Raw genomic sequence first — 17,390 nt, forward strand, 5'->3', positions numbered from 1 at the left:
TGAATACGTGCCTGTTGTCAGTTATAAAATAACTCTTCGTTTTGGCACATGCATCATTTAAAAAATGTAATTAGATTAGAAAAATGATAATGGATGAACGATTGTCTGTACGTATTGTAAATTATACCTCATAGAACTACAGATAAATAAATAGGCGGGAAAATTTAAACTTTGCTACTGTTGGGTTCATCTAAGATGAAATTATTGTTCTTGCGATTCTTTACAGAACCGTGGAGTGCACAATTTTTGTAGAACAAAAATATAAAGCAGATACCATGTTGTTGTTTTTACTCCTTTTTCCGCCGTGCGTAAACAATCACAAGTGTGGCACTGGTGGAATGCAATGTTCATATAAGGACCGATGCAGAGTATTGATTTTTCTTCGCCCTCAGAGCTATGTTTAGCTTATCCACGCTCGCCCGCATTGCTTGAATTAAGGACCCCCGAACGAGAAATCTAAAGCTGAGTGACTCATTTATTTCCGCCTGCATGTATTTTTATACGCAATAAATCACACAATATACAGTTTGCGCCGTCGTTGCCAAACATCACTGGACACTGGTATAAAGTTCAAACATGTTTTGCACTATTGTTTTAATGTCATCAAAAAATGATCTTTGAAATCATTCACTATCAGTTTCGAAAATGTCAAGCTAATATAACATTTGATGTTGCAAATGATCAAGAAAAGTGTTGGCTACTTTGACAATACGGAACAAAGAATCGAGTAATGATTACGAGCAATAATCTGTATTTTCATTATTTATTTATTGATGTATCGTGCATTTTATACATTGAGGAAGTTATATTGTTCGTTGAAACGAAGCAACTCGCAAACGCAAATAAAATACATATTTGGCGGGTTGGCGCTTAAAACCAGTTCGCATTTACCATTTACGGCACGTTTCAGAATATCGATCGGTAAGATTTGTCAACCCTGTGTGTTCGTATTTGTACCTCCCTTCCGCTCCTCCCTGCTGTGAGCGAAGCAAGAGTTCGCCACTTTTTGGAGTTCAATTCACACGTCGCTCGCAATACATTACGGTGGAGAAGGACGAGGACTGGGCAATGTACTCGTACAATTCTAAATAATCAACAAACCAGTTAACAATTTAATATCAGACTGTTTAAAAACTCATTACTTTCGCATCTTTATTTTCTGTTTCGACTACGTGAACTATCTTTCTTATTCATTTTTATGAAAAGTTATTTCAGATAGAATGAGTGACACCGATGATACGGAAGAATCCATGGAATATACACAGACTGAAAACACAAAGTAAGTTTTTCATATATTAATTTTTTGTGTGATACATGTGTAAAAAGAAGTTGTAATAACTTTGAAAGACAGTCTTTGTGAAAGAGCGCATGAGCTTTGCAGGGGTAACCTGTTGCATGTTGCGTGCGAGAACTCACGTACGTAGTGAGTGAAAATTAATGCTCCTTTTGCCGGTGTATAGCAATATAATAATGCATTTTACCATTCAGATTTTAAGCTTTTACCTATGCAGTTGAGAAATTAATCGCCGGTTGGAAGTCTCGAAGTTCGATTGAGGTCAAGGTTATCTTCTGGCCTTCCTTGTTTATATTTCAACACCTGTGGCCGTGAAAATATCTTCAAACGTGTAGTGGGAGTTCATAGTTAACTTTGGAAGCAGTGCGAATTGATTGTATTCGGACGAATCCACATATTTACAATAATTTTATTACATTTTATAGTGAACTGTTTATAAGTGGTCGAAGTTCAGTGACAGGTAATATAGATTTTAATACTAATATTATCGTTCAGATAAAACTTGTGCAAGTAAATAAGTAACATGTAAAAAGTGGAATTTTACTACGATAATCCTAAGTTCATTCGTTGGGAAGACCTTTTTTGAAGCTGTTACAAAAGTAGTTCAGAATATCAAAAACTGCAAGATCCTCTTAGAAGACGAAATTAATAATAAACTAATTCAGATGAAAATGTGCAAATGCACAGAAACTATTTTTCTGTTGTGTTTATGGAATTTGTTTGAAAGGGTGGAATATCGATTGGTACACCCAGTAAAAATAGTTTCTTCTGCAATGTTTCGATCTAGGAAATATATGTGTACTATATTACCATAAACATTCATTATGGTCGTGTGTGATTGTGCTCATATTTTGTTGTTTTGCTTGGATATCCTCGATAGTGTTGGCTGAAACTCAATTTCCCGTGATTCTCTGTATTATCCTTTGATAAAATCACTCAGTTTCCTTGTTTGATAGACTTGGAAAAGCCAATGAATTTTGTTACATTATGAAAACTTGTGTTCGATAACATGGTATGTGTAAGTATTATCAGGCAAATTCTTCATCACTTTTTCATGCATTTTTCTCTTCCATCTAGTGTGTTTGATGAAACTGAATCTGCAGAGGTTGTCAGTGAAGTCATTTTGTTGCAATTCTTGAACTTCACGTGCATGAAACAAGTGATTTACAGGAGAAACTATTTATGGAACTGAGTTTCTGTAGACTTTTTGAAAGCTCGTGGAAGTGTTTTCTCCCTTCGTTCAACTTATTCAGCCGGTAAATCGTGTATTTTTCAACATTAATGTCTCTCCGGTGCACAAAAGCTCTTGCCTCCATTACGTTCGACTACATGAACCAAATGTTCCTTGCGTTCAATGACGTAACCTCCGGTCAGTGTTTCCAAACTCACCATTGTTTTGCCAGAACATGACAATTTTAACTATGTTTGCCTAACCTCACAGAATCTAACCTAACCTTGCATGCATGGTTCGTAGGGCTATTATTTATGAATGGTTTGTGGGGCTATCCGTGAATGGTGTGTGGGGCTACATGTGCATGGTGTGTGGGGCTACATGTGCATGGTTTGTGGGGCTATCTGTGAATGGTGTGTGGGGCTACACGTGCATGGGTCGTGGGGTTTTCGAACCCAGAAAAAATACAAAATGAGTAACACAAAAGTAGGTATTTTTTGGTGAAGAAGGTTGCAACACTGCAAACCCACTGATCATCGACAACGCTAGTCAAGATTTCTCTGCCATATTGTGTGTGAGAGGAACGAACAATAATTACTTGATATGTGGAAAATTGAAGCTATTTTCGTGAAAAAAGCGAAATCCCACCTTAAACAATGTTTCGCAATGCATAATAGGTAAGTACGAATGTAAAAAATTACGAAATGAACGAGTGAAATGTGTTTTCCCTATACCATACTGTTACCATTTTGTGTTATGCCATTCATCCATGCTAATACAAAGTGTGTATCGTAATACCTTTCTGAAATGTTCCTCAATTTACATGTGAAAATGCAATTGTATGTACTACACATATTTAATTAAATTACTCAACACTGAAAAATGAGGTAAGCATTTGCTGATTTCATACGTCAATGGGAAAAAAAATGTTTACTTTTTTTTATCAACCTGAATATTAACAAATGCTAAATTTTCTTTTTTGGCAGATCTAACTAACTCTTAAACCCGAAGGTTTATGGCTGCAGCAACACAGGCCTTCCATCTTGTCCCTAACCTGGGCAAGATCAATCCAATCTTTTCCATCCTTGCCAATCTCCTTTAGGTCCATCTCAACATTATCCCTGCATCTTCGTCTTGGCCTTCCTACAGGTCTCTTACCATCAGGTTTCCCAACAAGAATCCTGTAAACTCTTGTTTCCTCTCCCATATGTGCCACATGGCCTGCCCACCTAAGTCTTATTCTATGTTTGAAATTTTAAAATGTGAAGATAAACTTTTTTTGTATTTTTAGAGATATGTTATAGAACAATGCAAGCATGAGATGATTTGTTTAGCATTTAATTATTATTATATTACTATGGTATAGAAAACAAAATGAAATTTTTAGTCTTACAAATATGTAGCTCTTAAGATGTCAAAATAGTGAGGTACAAAAACTCATTATTACATTGAATATATAAATATAATGTTATGAGTGAAATATACCTCCAGATTGACAAGTTTCCTTCTAGTTAATTGATTTCTGTTATTTTACGTCTTGCGCTAATCACAATAATGAAGATGAATGATGGGATAAACATAGTATCAGTATCTTGACCAGGAGTCCGTGAGTAACACTGATTATTCTGGAGGTTTGCATGTGTTCATGGACGGGTCTCATGATGTTTTAACTCCATGTCTGGTCTACATCTACTGGTTAAGTAACATGTTTAACCTGACTTTATCCAAACTTTAGTTTATATTATTGCTAAGCAGCATTCTTCCATTCCTTTCAGTGAAGTATGCCACAATGTGATCCGACATTTCATGGATGGAGGTAAGGAGAAGGAACTGTATGAGTGGCTCAAAGAGCGGGGAATATTGCGAAGTTACGTCCGTTGCAAACACAACAGATGCGAAGCTGGGAATGGCTTCATGCAATGGACGAAGTGCAGAGTTATCGATAGTTATGCATGGAAGTGCGCGAGCAGTGTTTGCCCCCGGGTGCAAATAAGAGACAGCTCCTTCTTCATGAAACTAAAAGGTGAAATCAAGCTGTTGGTGGCTGCAATCGTGAAGTGGTGCGAGAAGACACCTTCGTTAGTAACATGCCATGCGACAGGTATGAACCAGCATTTCTTGAAATTTTATTCCACTAAATGTCTGCACACTTTCCAGAACTTTGTGGATTTATTCTGAATTGTGGGAATTGCTTGCCATTTCCTTTGCTAGTTTTTGATCGAAAGACTTTCCCAAACAAATGACATGTCTTGGTATTGGTTCGGGTGCCAAATGTAGAGAGGTGGCTTGTTAGGTCTGAGACCCACTCCCCAAACTATGTCAAGGGTCAAGTAAAGTTAATTAGGCTTTGGCTAATTACAACTTCTGTCTTTGTAACAATTTCTTATCATGCTTCTTAATTCGTTTTGCAGGTACACCTTTTTTTTTCTTCTCTCTTTCAGTGTCGTCCTTATTTACCCCCTCCCCATGAATTTTAGAATTTTATTACTTTGGATGGTTCAGTACAGTTCAGATAAAATATATAATTACAAAATTTCTATAATTTACAATCTAGATATTGACTAACACTATAATATTCCTCATTAACTAATAGTTTTTCAAATATGTTTTTGAAACTTGTCATATTTTCTGCTTTTATATCATTTGGTAAGTTCTTCTTGAACTACTGTTAGCCTGGTGAAGCAAGGCTTTAAGAGCTGTTTATTTCGGGTCTTATTATGAGTGTTCTATTGAACTTCCTAGCGCAATATATTTTCTTGCATATAATGCCATTTCATATATGTAGAGTGAAGGGAGGGTTAATACTTTGTATTTTTTAAACAACATTTTGCACAATTCCCTAATCTTTATACCTGCTATAATCCTAATGGCTTGCTTTTGTTTTCTACATGCTCCTAAACTTCCCGGTGAGTTCCCCTGAAATTCTATTGCATAATTTATTAGTTATTTATTATTTACGTATATGTCCACTTTACCATTTATCTCATTATAAAAAAATTACCTTCATATTTTCTATCATGATGTCATTTTTCTTTCAAAGTTGCATTGATAACATATATTTGTTTCTGCTTCACATCTTGAACATGAAATTGTCATTTCACTTGTCATCACATCTGAGGTTTTTCCCTACTGTCCTGCTTTTGGCCTCAAATTCGACCTAATGCAGTGAAACTCTGATTTTATGTTCTTGTATTTTACATTTTCCCACATTATGCATTCAATCTTCATAAATAGCAACAACATAGCAAAAAGTTATAAAATGTTCCTCAATTTTACATTTTCCCCACATATTAAGGTTTATCAGCTTCGGCCCCTGAAACGTAAAATCAAAGTTCCACTCTATCATGCAGAAAGTACTATGAACTCTGTACGCAACCACATGTTTTGCTTACTAACCACCCTCAACTCATTTTCCTTCCCACCTCTCATCTACGAGGGGATAGTGAAAAGTTTTGAACCTCACAGGGAAGGGGTGTTTCTCATTATGATTTTTGTACATAATCTCTACAATCACCGCCCAGATCAATGCACGTATGCATTCTGTGCTGCAATGTGTTTACAGTCATCTGGTAGAATGATTTGTCCTGAGTCTCAAACCACTGAGTGACCGCCTTCGTCCATGAGGAAGTGACGTCCTCGAAGTGAAAAGATGAAAATGTGACGGGGGAATAAGGTGGATGGGGAAGTGCGGTAAAGCCACACTTGACTGAAGCAGCCTGTGCAGTGATGCCTTGCCGACAGAGGTACCGAACCACGGCTGTGTCAGCCACTCTCTTCTCTGACACTACATCCACTTTCAACGTGACAAAAAATAGAAGAAAACATGTGAATTTCATAAAAGTTTGCACGGAGTGTCCTAAAACTCAAACCTTACATCCTCCAAAATTTTAGCTACCTAGCATCACTCCTTGCATAAAATTGAATATTTAAAAAATGAGTTGTGTTCTTTCACTTTATTTCTTAAAATGCATCAAGTTTTGTACAAATATTAAAGTAATGTGGTCATTCCTCATCCAGGATGAAGCATGAAGCTTTAATTTTTACATGCTTTAATGATTAAAGCAAGTCTAAATCTCCTGTTAAAGTGCAGCTTCAGTTTTCATCTTAACAGGCCTTGTGGTAGGAGTTTTTCATTGAATAAAAATATTTTTTTTCTTAATTTCCAACTGTACCTAAGTAGGGGGCGATTAAAGAAATGTTAAAAAAAAGGGGCGGAGTCAAGAAAAAGGAAAATGTGTGTCAAGAATTTTGGTAGACCCTGTATTAGTCACCTTCAGCTTTCATTTGCTCTAATCCTTGCCATAAACAAATAATGGTTGGAATTAATATTAGCCCCTCTGTACAATGTAACATCAACAATATCTGATACTTTGTTTAACAGTTGTTGGTTCATAAATGTCTTCGGTGCCTATCTGGACATTGAAATCCCTGAGTACTATGTATACATAGTTTTTTGGGCACTCATCATCTCTAAAGCATCATAGCTTCTTCCTTTTCATCAACTGTGAATACTTCTGTGTTGGCATCGTTGTTAATTATACTGTAATTAAACACCTTATGTTTAACTCTTAATGTCAATTATCTTGAACTTTTAGTTCTAAACCCTATAACTAGATGTTTTGGTTGTTTACGTACTGTGCGTGAAATGCTCATTTCATGATGGTGCTGTAAGCAAAAATTCAAATATGAAAATTTTAACACCAAATCCTTTGATTTCCATGTGCCATTCTCACTTGACGTTCTTCATGTGTTGCCTTTCTTAGTTAATTTCTAAAAAGAAATGTGTGCCAGAAAGGTTTCCTTAGGCAGCACAAAGTAAAAGATTGTAGCAGTATTAAGAGCAAGTCATTTGAAAGAAAATCGGCAAGAAGAACAGTACCCTTCACCAGTGATCAGCGGCGTGCCTAGGATTTTCGAAAGGGAGGGGTTATGTACACTTTCTCTGGTAGTCAGCCCTCATTTCGCCATCTTTTCCTACCTTTGATGTTCTTGTTTTAGGAGTACTGAGCCAAAGGGGAGGGGGTGTTATAACCCCCGTCAACCCCCCCCCCCCCTGGGCACGCCACTGCCAGTGATGAAACACTCAAACTTCTTACATGCTTTGTAAATGCTAGTGCATAAAGTAGAAGTTGTAGATGAGTGGTTAGTGTTACAGATTCACAATCTGAACGATGTGTGTTCAAGACCCCTGCAAGCAATATTCTCAGTTCCCCTGTCCTGTACCAAGATCGAACACTCCTGTTCAGATAATGTGGCACATTCTTCAACTGTTGAACCTTTTATAAAGTATGTCACTTTATGTGAACAGGAGTGTACATTCCAAGTCCCCACATGTAGAGCCATTAACATAATTTATGCTACTAAATTGCTTTGCGAGAAAATCAATAATATTTAAGATTTTGGAAACTAAATAACAATTATGCATGTGAAATGTGAAACAATGTGGTTCTTGCTTAGCATACACCTCAATGTACAATTTAATATTTTTTAAATTTATTTAGAATTTTGGAAAGTTTGTTTTAAGTGCACCTAATGAGTAGGAAATGCTAAATAATTTTGCCTTCCTTTCTGTTTCAGATACTGAATACATGAACCTACTTTGGAAAGGTTTGCTAAGTGTGTTAATGAAACTATACAATAATTTTATTAACTTTTCTTCCAGCAAATATAAAACATTTTACATGTCCTATATAATTGTAACTTAAAACATTATTTACAGTCTTTGTAGCGTAATCTTTTTAATGATAGTTTGCAAAATATTATCAGCTGCCATGTTTATTTAAAGCTTAATGAAAATGACACTATTTACAATTTAACATGATTAGTATTTTGTATATTATTCTACACAAAATATTTGCTATTTTTGCATATCAAAAATTAATGAGTTTTAATATATAAAATAGTTTACGGTTTACATTTTCCTTTTGTATGGGCTTCACCCCATCAGTACATATATTTTGTTCACATGCTTTTTCTTTGAAAATGTTAGAGTATCTAAAAGTCTAATAAACGCCATTGAATGACTATCAGCAGGGCTCAGATTTTGATGACATTTTATATTTTAACTGGTGCAACGTAGACATTGCTAACTAGTACAGAAATCCTGAACACCCTCCTCAGGTTGAAGAAATGTATTTTTTTGGTCATTTTTTTGACCATTTTTTATTTTTCAGTCATTTTTTTTAAAATTTGCATCATTTTTAGGTCATTTTTTTAAATTTTGCGTCATTTTTTTAAAAAAATTGTGTCATTGCATGCTGAAACATAAGAAGTTCGACAATTTCTGTTTTGTCTGAATGTTATCTTGCGGTACTTACTCTGTGTTTAACTACCAGCGCAACAATCCCGTCTGAAAATCGCAAAATGCAACATTGTTAAGTTTCTTATTCACAGTCCATACAACACACCAAGGTGAAGAAGCAATTGTTAAATTGTTTGTCTTTTCAATAAGCAGATTGAGTTTTGTACAAATTTTTGGGTCATTTTTTAAAAATTTTTAGGTCATCAAAATCAGTTTCCTGATTATGAGATTTATGTATTTTCACCAGACATCATTCTGATATCTACAAATTACTTATATTGTATAAATTACTTTTTAAAAAAAGTGTTTTATATCATGTGATTCAAATTCAGAATTTGATGAAACTGTGATTTAAATATTAATGATTGATTTCTATTTCTACAGGTTTAAAGGAAGTTCACGTTACAAAGTTGTATAACAAGTGTATGGAAGTTGCAAGCAGATACATTGTCGAACACCAAAGAGACTGGGTCCTGGGTGGAATCGACGTGGTCCTCCTGGTAGACATTTTTCCTGACGGCTACATGGCACAAGATATCTGCAGAGAGGTAGACGTAAATAAGAGCAAACGGATTCTGTGCATCGCGGACACGAGCGTGATGCCTGCAAAAGTGTGGCTTCAGCATCTCCCTAACAAGAAAGAAGAGAGCCTGATGGAGCTGATCTCTCGTCATGTGAGACCAGGGTCCACCCTTGTTGTCAACGAGAAGCTTGGTTGTCCACGTCTTCAGGAAGAGACTGGCTTTTGCTGCATCTGCGTGGAGAGGCTGCAGTGTTTGGACTCCCCTGGTTGTAGATCTATCCAAGAGAATTTAGGTAAGTTGCAGCCTCAATTTACATTTTTCAGGGAACTATGACGATTTAATGTACAGGGGTCATCCAGAAAATAAGTACTGTTTGCCAATTAAAAAGACACAAATTTTAGTGGAACAAAAGCCAACTTTTACGCTAATTCTAAAAATTAAAGTAAATAATTGGAGCCTTAGTTTGTAATATATTAGAATGTATTGCATAGTTATTTATGATTTTACTGGTAGAGCCTTCTTCGCTTGCACTATGCCAATAAATTTGTATTTGTTAGTTTGTTTCCAGTAACCTGGTAACATGAAAAAGCAACATCCAGCTGTATCTGCAATCTGACCAGAAGACTGCAATTACGGAAACTTTAATGCTTTCATAATTGTATTTATTATCTCAATAGGGTTACAATTAAGCCATACAACATTTCTTTTAGAACAATATTAATACAAATAATGACTTGATGCCCTATGTTCTACAATAAATAAAATAAAAATATATATAGAAATGCTACATGTAAGGAAGATGAGATGAATTTACATGAGCATGTAGAGTGTTACATAGTAGCAATGATATAAGGAAAGTTTGAGTGTTATTTTAAAGAAAAGAAGGTGTATGGAATTACTGTTTGAAAAGGATAAGGATGAAAATTTAAATCATATGTGCATGGGGGGGGGGAGGTAAGCACTGAATATAATAATATTGTGAATTAGAATTTATAAGCATGTGAACGTAGAAGATGACAGAACTGCACTTTGCTGGTACTGAGTTTGACCTTCATCTGGAGTGAATTCCAGGTTACCGCTGCTAGGTACGAGAAGGACTTCTGACCAAATCTGCTTTTGTTAGGTTTGGGGATTACTAGGTCTCTGTGTAAGGACGATCTGGTGTTTTCAGGTGCTGAACTCAGAGCGGAGCTCAAGCCTATTATGCAATGGAGATGATTCGGTATATTCAGGTAGATGTAATGTATTCTCAAAGTGACTGTGGGTATGTTGTAAAAGTTGCGCAATTGTTGGGAATTATTTTCTTGGGGTGCATGTGAATGGTTCTTAAACAATTGTTTTGGATAGTTTCAAGTTTCTTCAGATGAGTTAAGTTACCGCCAAAAATAAGACTAGCACCATTATAAATTATGTTCATTCCAGTTCAGTGGCATTAGTGTTTTGGCACAAAATGAAAATTTAGATATATTGCATAATTCCCAAGATATTTTGACTCCTGATCATCCCAGCCCTATTAGTTATGGAAGTTTTTTTCTCAGAAAATTTGCAGAGTAATTTTTTAAATGTAGTTTTTTGTTTTCTTGTGACAGAAACAATATGGAAAAGCACAGTGCATGTTTGTAAAGAAGTACAAAATGTTGATCGTCGTGAAGTGTTGTTGTACCTGCATGAATACATGTGGAGACAGTTGTTTGCTTCGAACCCTTCTGTTGCGATGGAGAATCTCTTGGATCAAATTGCAGAGCAGTATAATGGACTGAATACAGGAAAAACTACTCGCATTTCATATTGAATAAATGGTAAATCACTTAAATTTATTGTAGATGTTTTACCCTTGGTTTATTAGACAATTATTTTCTCTTTCAGAGAAAAGCTTTGTGTGTAAACTTGTTTCATGTGCATGTGCTATACTCCTGCAGAACAATTTTTACTTTCCATTATATTTAGTACATTTTAAATAACATCTTTTTTTTCAGTGGCGAAGCATGGTATCGCTGGAAGGGTAGACACAGGAGGGGGGGGGGTGATTATGGTTGTAAATTTTTAAAAGCAACAATGTTTTATATGTTAAAATATGAAAAATATAGCCCCTACAAACTAAAAGGTACCATTATTCATTAAATTGGGCACACACAGGAGATATACTACATAGATTTTCAGTGAAAAATGCAGGCTTCAGCAGGACTCGAACCTGGGTCTCTCGCATACTGTGCCAATGCTCTTCCACTGAGCTATCAAGCAGGCCTGGCTTTGCCTGATTTTCCGCTGTCACTGTTTTACCTGTGTGGAATTGTCTCTGCAAGTGCTGCTGCAACAGGATCTGTTGCCTTGAAATACTGTAGATGTCGACATCGCCTGGTTCCTCCCAGTGTAGAGATGTCAATTCATAATGAATTGACATGTCTATGTTCGAGTCCTGATCAAACCTGCATTCTTAGCTGAAAATCTTTGTAAAAGTTACCATATAGCCTTAATCTCATGATAAGTAATTTTTAAACACATTATCATGCATTTATACAAAACGTTGTTATCTCATTTATGGTGAACCACGTGTAAACCACTGCACATAAAAATACAATATAAATAAAATTAATGGTAAATGTAGTACTTGGAAGAGCCAATTTGCTCGCATATTACAGGCATGCCAGACCATGAAATTAGACTTCCAGCATGGACTAGGTAGGATATTATAGGACCAGCTGAGGCCCTGGCAAAATTGTCTTACAACATGCTAAAATGGAGTACAGGGCAGGAATAATTATTGTAAGACTTAAAATTTCAGTTTTCATGCATTAAACATAATATTAATGAAAATATAAGTCCGTAATTAATCTGTAATAGACAAATATGTTAGAGTACAGCCAGCCTCTTAGGGTGCTTCGCCACTGTTTCTTTGTTATATACATTTTTTAAAATACTGATAATCACTGCTCTACAAAATGCAACCGGTTGAGAACTGTTTTGGAAATCAGAGGTGATTTAACATAATTCAAGAATGCTGATTACAAATGTGCAATTCATTTTCCCCCATCATGTCAGATTTTTCACAAATTGTAAAGATATATTTGAAATATTGATATTTATATGTGATATTTTTGTATGCTGGCAGCTAGATTTATCTTTCCAAAAATCATGAATTTTCATAATGAATTTGAAGTGTCATTGGAGAAACTTGCTTAACTCATATTCAATTCAGTCTTTTCGCCTAGAAGCTCCAAAACCAGATTTCCTCTTGTGTGCACCTCGTGAATCCTCACTTACCAACGTCCAACAGTAATCTGCCATCACTGTTGTATTCCAACATCCCTGAAACCAACGCTCGTCACTGATTTCCTGGCGAAACATTTTATCGTGTTATTCACTTAGTTCACCTACGTTAGCAGATAAACTGTCTAAAGGCGAATGCAGGAAATGGATCCTGGGTTCAGTTCCCTCTTCTATTCCGTACTCCATGGCATTTCTTTCCTTGCTTTTAGATGGAGCATCTGTATGCTGTAGTTCCTGTGGTGGAGGAATTGGATTTCCCATGTTAAATTCTTGAAGAAAATGTTTACAGTTGGTAGAGCAGTGTAATAATAATATTAACCTGTGGTGTAACAGCCATTGTGGGCCAAGGCCTACCTACCAACTTCTGGCTTCACTGCTGCATCCCTCTGCAGCGGTGGGAGATAATCCAACCGGTTACGGGGTGACATGTGGTCAGCACAATGAACCCCCAGTCTTTGTTGTAGGTTTCCATAGCCAGGATACACTACTCCTTTCTCGGCTCTGCAACATTTATCATGATGGTGGGTGGCCACTGGTCCCATACATTGGCCGAAATCCCAGGAGAAAAGTTGTTCCCCCCACAAAAACATATATTATGTGTTTGTGTGTGCTGTGCCCCCCCCCCTCCCCAATATTCTGGATCCACATATGGATTAAACTGTGTTGTTTTATTTGTATTATTTGACAGTCTGGAAATGGATATTGTTCTAGGATTCTATTGTATTTTGCACAATTCGTTCCCTTGCAATATAATGGTATAATTACTTGTCATAACTGTACTTAATTGCACCGGCATGAAATTAGGTAGGTGGCAGAAGTTCGCGCTGTTGCCATGTCGGAGCACAACCCCGTGTGTTTGGAGGTTTAAGAGAATGAAAGATCTCGTTGTGGAGTTGGTCTTTGTAAGCCATGTGATACAAACTGACAGTATTTGCTCGAAAGGTCAGGGATGACACAAAAGTGTGCCGGAGAGAGGCTCGAAGTAGGCAATGCAGCCCGGTTGACGTTGCCACACAGTGTGCGGGAACCAACGACTTCTGTCCCGCTCTCGCTTTGAATTTCCCGTATGTGGCACCAGCGCAATTCTGCCGAGCTGCCTATTTTCGTGGCTGTGTATTTAGTCACCTCTTTCTAGGGGCATATGTAATCCCCCCCCTGCTAAATTCGCCAATCCTCACATATGATACAAAATTTGTATTATTGTTTGTTACAAATGTGTAATTACATGTTGCAATTTCATTAACATGCATTTTCTTTTCCTTTTTAAGGCTTTGCAATAAGAGAAAAGTTTTGACAACATATGCTTCACAAAAGGTATGCATGTGTACAGCATTCAAATGTAAGGAAGATGAGGAATGTTCAGTTTTTGCTGGTATATACTGGACAAGTTGATTCATGAGATATGTATGTGGTGCGTTAAAAATATTAAGAGTTTAATGTTTTCAAATGCTTAAAATGGTATGGTTTGTATATTTTTATTAAGAGTTCAAATAATATTTTATACACCTATACAATGTAACTGAGCAATAAGGTACTAATATTTGACATAAGATATTATGTGGTGTTTTTCTGATGATATTTTATACTTATAGGAGGTACATAATAAAGCTAAAATGATCATGCATCAATCCGTAAAAGAAAATGTCAATCTTCTTTCTGAATTTTTAAATGACTTAGGAAGTAAGAGGCCATATATTTTTGACAAGATTGTTTTTTTTTTTTCATACATATCTCCTTTTATTACAATTTCTGTACTCACTTTTTACACTTTGGTGATGAAGGCATGTCTATTTATCCATTTTCATCACTGCAAGTTTAAAAAAATAGTGTAAAATAATTAACCCATTAACTGCAGCAGAGCTCTATATAGACACTCTAAAATTGGGCCTTTTTCGCGGAGCATCTATATACAGGGTATACACAAATAAATGGTGGTTATAAATGTCAATAAAAATTTTATTTTTCAACTTACGTGGTTGCAGCAAACACTGTTAGAGACTGAAACTGTTCCAGTTTTTGATATGTGAGTTAAAATTACAATCCCTCAATGTGGGCCCCTCTGGTCACACGACACACATCAACGCGGTAATCAAAGCTCGTTCCAGACACAGTGTAACATGTCCTGCACTGGATGCATTATCCTATTACGAAGTTGCTGGATGGGAGTTGACATTGGTTGTGCATAAACCCTGCCTTTAATAAATCCCCATAGGAAGAAATCACACACTGTAAGATCCAGGGAACAAGGTACCAAGGGAGAATGTGATTTTTTTGTGGAAAATTCTTACATGATGGAGGCCATATTTGGAATCAGCGTATGAAAAAGATTGTAATTTAATTTTTAACTCTAACAGTGTTTGCTGCAACCATGTAAGTTGAAAAATAAATGTTTTATTGACATTTATAACCGCACCATTCATTAACAGTTCGTGTATTGCGGCAAGTCACTAGTTTTTTGTGCTATTATTAGTCTTAAGTGGGCTATTGGCAATCAAAGAATCCATTGTTGATGCTTTGTTAGTTTCTGAAAAATATGTTTTTTGCAATATGGAATTAGGGCCGCAGTGTTGTAGTTGGTAGGGTGTCTGACTGCAATGCACGACACATGGGTTTGATTCCTGGGATGAAATTATTTCTCTTGAAGTCTACGGTTATTACAAACATAAAATCACACTTTTTCGTCGTGACATTTCAGGAGAACACACACTCCCTTCATCAAACTAAAAAAAAATGTCTAATGAAGGGAGCATGTGTTCTCCTGAAACGTCACAATGAAAAACTGTGTTTTTATGCTTGTATTAACTGTAGACTTCAGGGGAAATAATTCTACAATGCAAGCAATGCGTACATACAGGAAAAGATAATATGGAATGTATATTTGCGGGAGAGTCCATATATAGATTTTTTTCTTAGGTTCATTTTGCGGCATGACTTTTTTAGTTTGCATTATTTATGATGACACGAATTTGGGGTTGTATCTATATATAGACAATTTTTTGGTCGCACTTCTCTTCAATGTTACCGCAGGGAAGGGGTTAATAATTTAAAAACGTTTCCAAAACTTAAAAATCTCATTAGAGTTAATGTGTTTGAATAGGGTCCGCTGAAGGCTAATTTAATTTTCTTAGTCCCACCCGCTCTCTCTATTACACAAACACAAAATTTCTCATTTTGCTGATTGGTCACATGATCTTTGGAGAAACAAAGTTTGCATCATGTAGTGAACTTTTTGCATACTGGAAAATATGAAATCATAGGTATATATATATATGTATGTATGTGTGTGTGTGTGTAAGAGAGAGAGAGAGAATCAACAATTATGCTAAACAAGGAAAGCTGTTGATCTTGACTGTGTTCTAAGAATAAACACTTTTAGGGATTCATTTATCATGAATGTAATGTTTTCATGTGAAAAATTGACAGGCAGTTCAGTGCACAATTAATGTGGATAAATTGTTGCTATTGTAGCTCTCGGAAGACTACAGAAGGGAATCTCACGAAAATAATATTTTATGCTATTAAAGCTTGTATGTACGCATTGCTTGCATTGCAGAATTATTTCTCTTGAAGTCTACGGTTATTACAAGGGTCGTTCAAGGTTGACCGGGATTTTCGTACGTAAAAAATCAATGAATAGCCGGATCATGATGAAACGTGCGGGTGACATAATGTATTCCTTCGCGAGTAACTAGTGCCTGGCATGACGTATTTCGCGCATGCGCAGCAGTTGCAGCGAACATGGCGGCAAGCAGTGTGTCTGTGGCTGTGACAATGTGAAATGTAATCAAATTTCTCGTGAAGGAGAAAGTGAAACCAGCTGAGATTTTCAGACGATTGCAAGCACAGTATGGTGAACAAACGATGTCGCGGACAAGAGTGTACGAATGGTGTGAGCAGTTTCGCGAAGGACGGGAGCTGGTGACAAATGAAGCGCATGGACACATTCGCCCGACTGCAGTCACACCAGTGAATATCGCACGTGTTGAGCAAATGATTCTTGAGAACCGGCGAGTAACAGTGCGGGATATTGCTGCCAAGGTGAATATCAGTGTCGGGAGTGTTGAGACAATCATTCACGACCACTTACGCTTCCGCAAAATCTGTGCAAGGTGGGTTCCCCGCCAGCTGACATTCGATCAGAAGTGGACACGCAGGACGGTCTGTGAACAGCTTCTGAATCGGTTTCGAGCAGAAGGGGATGAATTGTTGCAATCCATCATCACATGTGATGAAACATGGTTGCACAATTCAACCCCAGAGACCAAAAGATGCAGCATGGAGTGGCGGCATAAAGGTTCCCCGCCCCCCAAGAAAAGCAAAATGCAGCCGTCCGCTGGAAAGATCATGGCAAGTGTCTTCTGGGACATGAAGGGCGTTATCCATGTGAATTTTCTGGACAAGGGGAGCATGATTAATGCCCAGTATTACTCCACACTGTTGAGTGGTGCTGTACGAAAGTCCATTCGCAAGAAAAGACCTGGGATGTTGTCTGGAAATGTCATTCTTCTTTTTGACAATGCCCTCCCTCACACGGCCAATGTGACAAGAACAACTCTGGCCGACATGCGCTGGGAAGTTCTGCACCATCCCCCCTACAGTCCGGATTTAGCCCCCAGTGATTATCATTTGTTTGCACCCCTTAAAGACCATCTGGGAAGGAAGAAATTCACGACAGATGAAGCACTGCGGATCGATGTCCTCCAGTGGCTACGACAACAACCAAGTTCTTTCTACGCCAAAGGAATTCGGGAGCTGCCAGAACGATGGCAACGGTGCCTCGGCACGCACGGAGAATACTTTGAAAAACTGACATAGTTTGGTGTTTCTTCTGCT

At 36.9% G+C, this 17,390-nt stretch overlaps 1 protein-coding gene across 2 annotated transcripts; it reads left to right on the forward strand.

Annotated features, from left to right (window-relative positions):
• The first annotated feature begins 979 nt into the window (after positions 1 to 979).
• On the forward strand, positions 980 to 15,224 carry LOC145990370 (uncharacterized). 2 transcript variants are annotated; one of them, XM_083126065.1, is made up of 5 exons: positions 980 to 1,279; positions 4,241 to 4,566; positions 9,151 to 9,582; positions 10,880 to 11,089; positions 13,826 to 15,224. In XM_083126065.1, the coding sequence occupies exons 1-4, from the start codon at positions 1,221 to 1,223 to the stop codon at positions 11,080 to 11,082; spliced, it is 1,020 nt and encodes a 339-aa protein (XP_082982191.1). In that variant the 5' UTR covers positions 980 to 1,220; the 3' UTR covers positions 11,083 to 11,089; positions 13,826 to 15,224. The 2 variants fall into 2 exon arrangements, with proteins under 2 accessions (XP_082982191.1, XP_082982192.1); XM_083126066.1 differs by lacking the exon at positions 980 to 1,279 and adding an exon at positions 1,421 to 1,754.
• The last annotated feature ends 2,166 nt before the right edge of the window (positions 15,225 to 17,390 follow it).

The sequence above is a fragment of the Lepisma saccharinum genome, chromosome 7 (assembly GCF_977018435.1).
Source record: "Lepisma saccharinum chromosome 7, izLepSacc3.1, whole genome shotgun sequence".
Classification (NCBI taxonomy): domain Eukaryota; kingdom Metazoa; phylum Arthropoda; class Insecta; order Zygentoma; family Lepismatidae; genus Lepisma; species Lepisma saccharinum.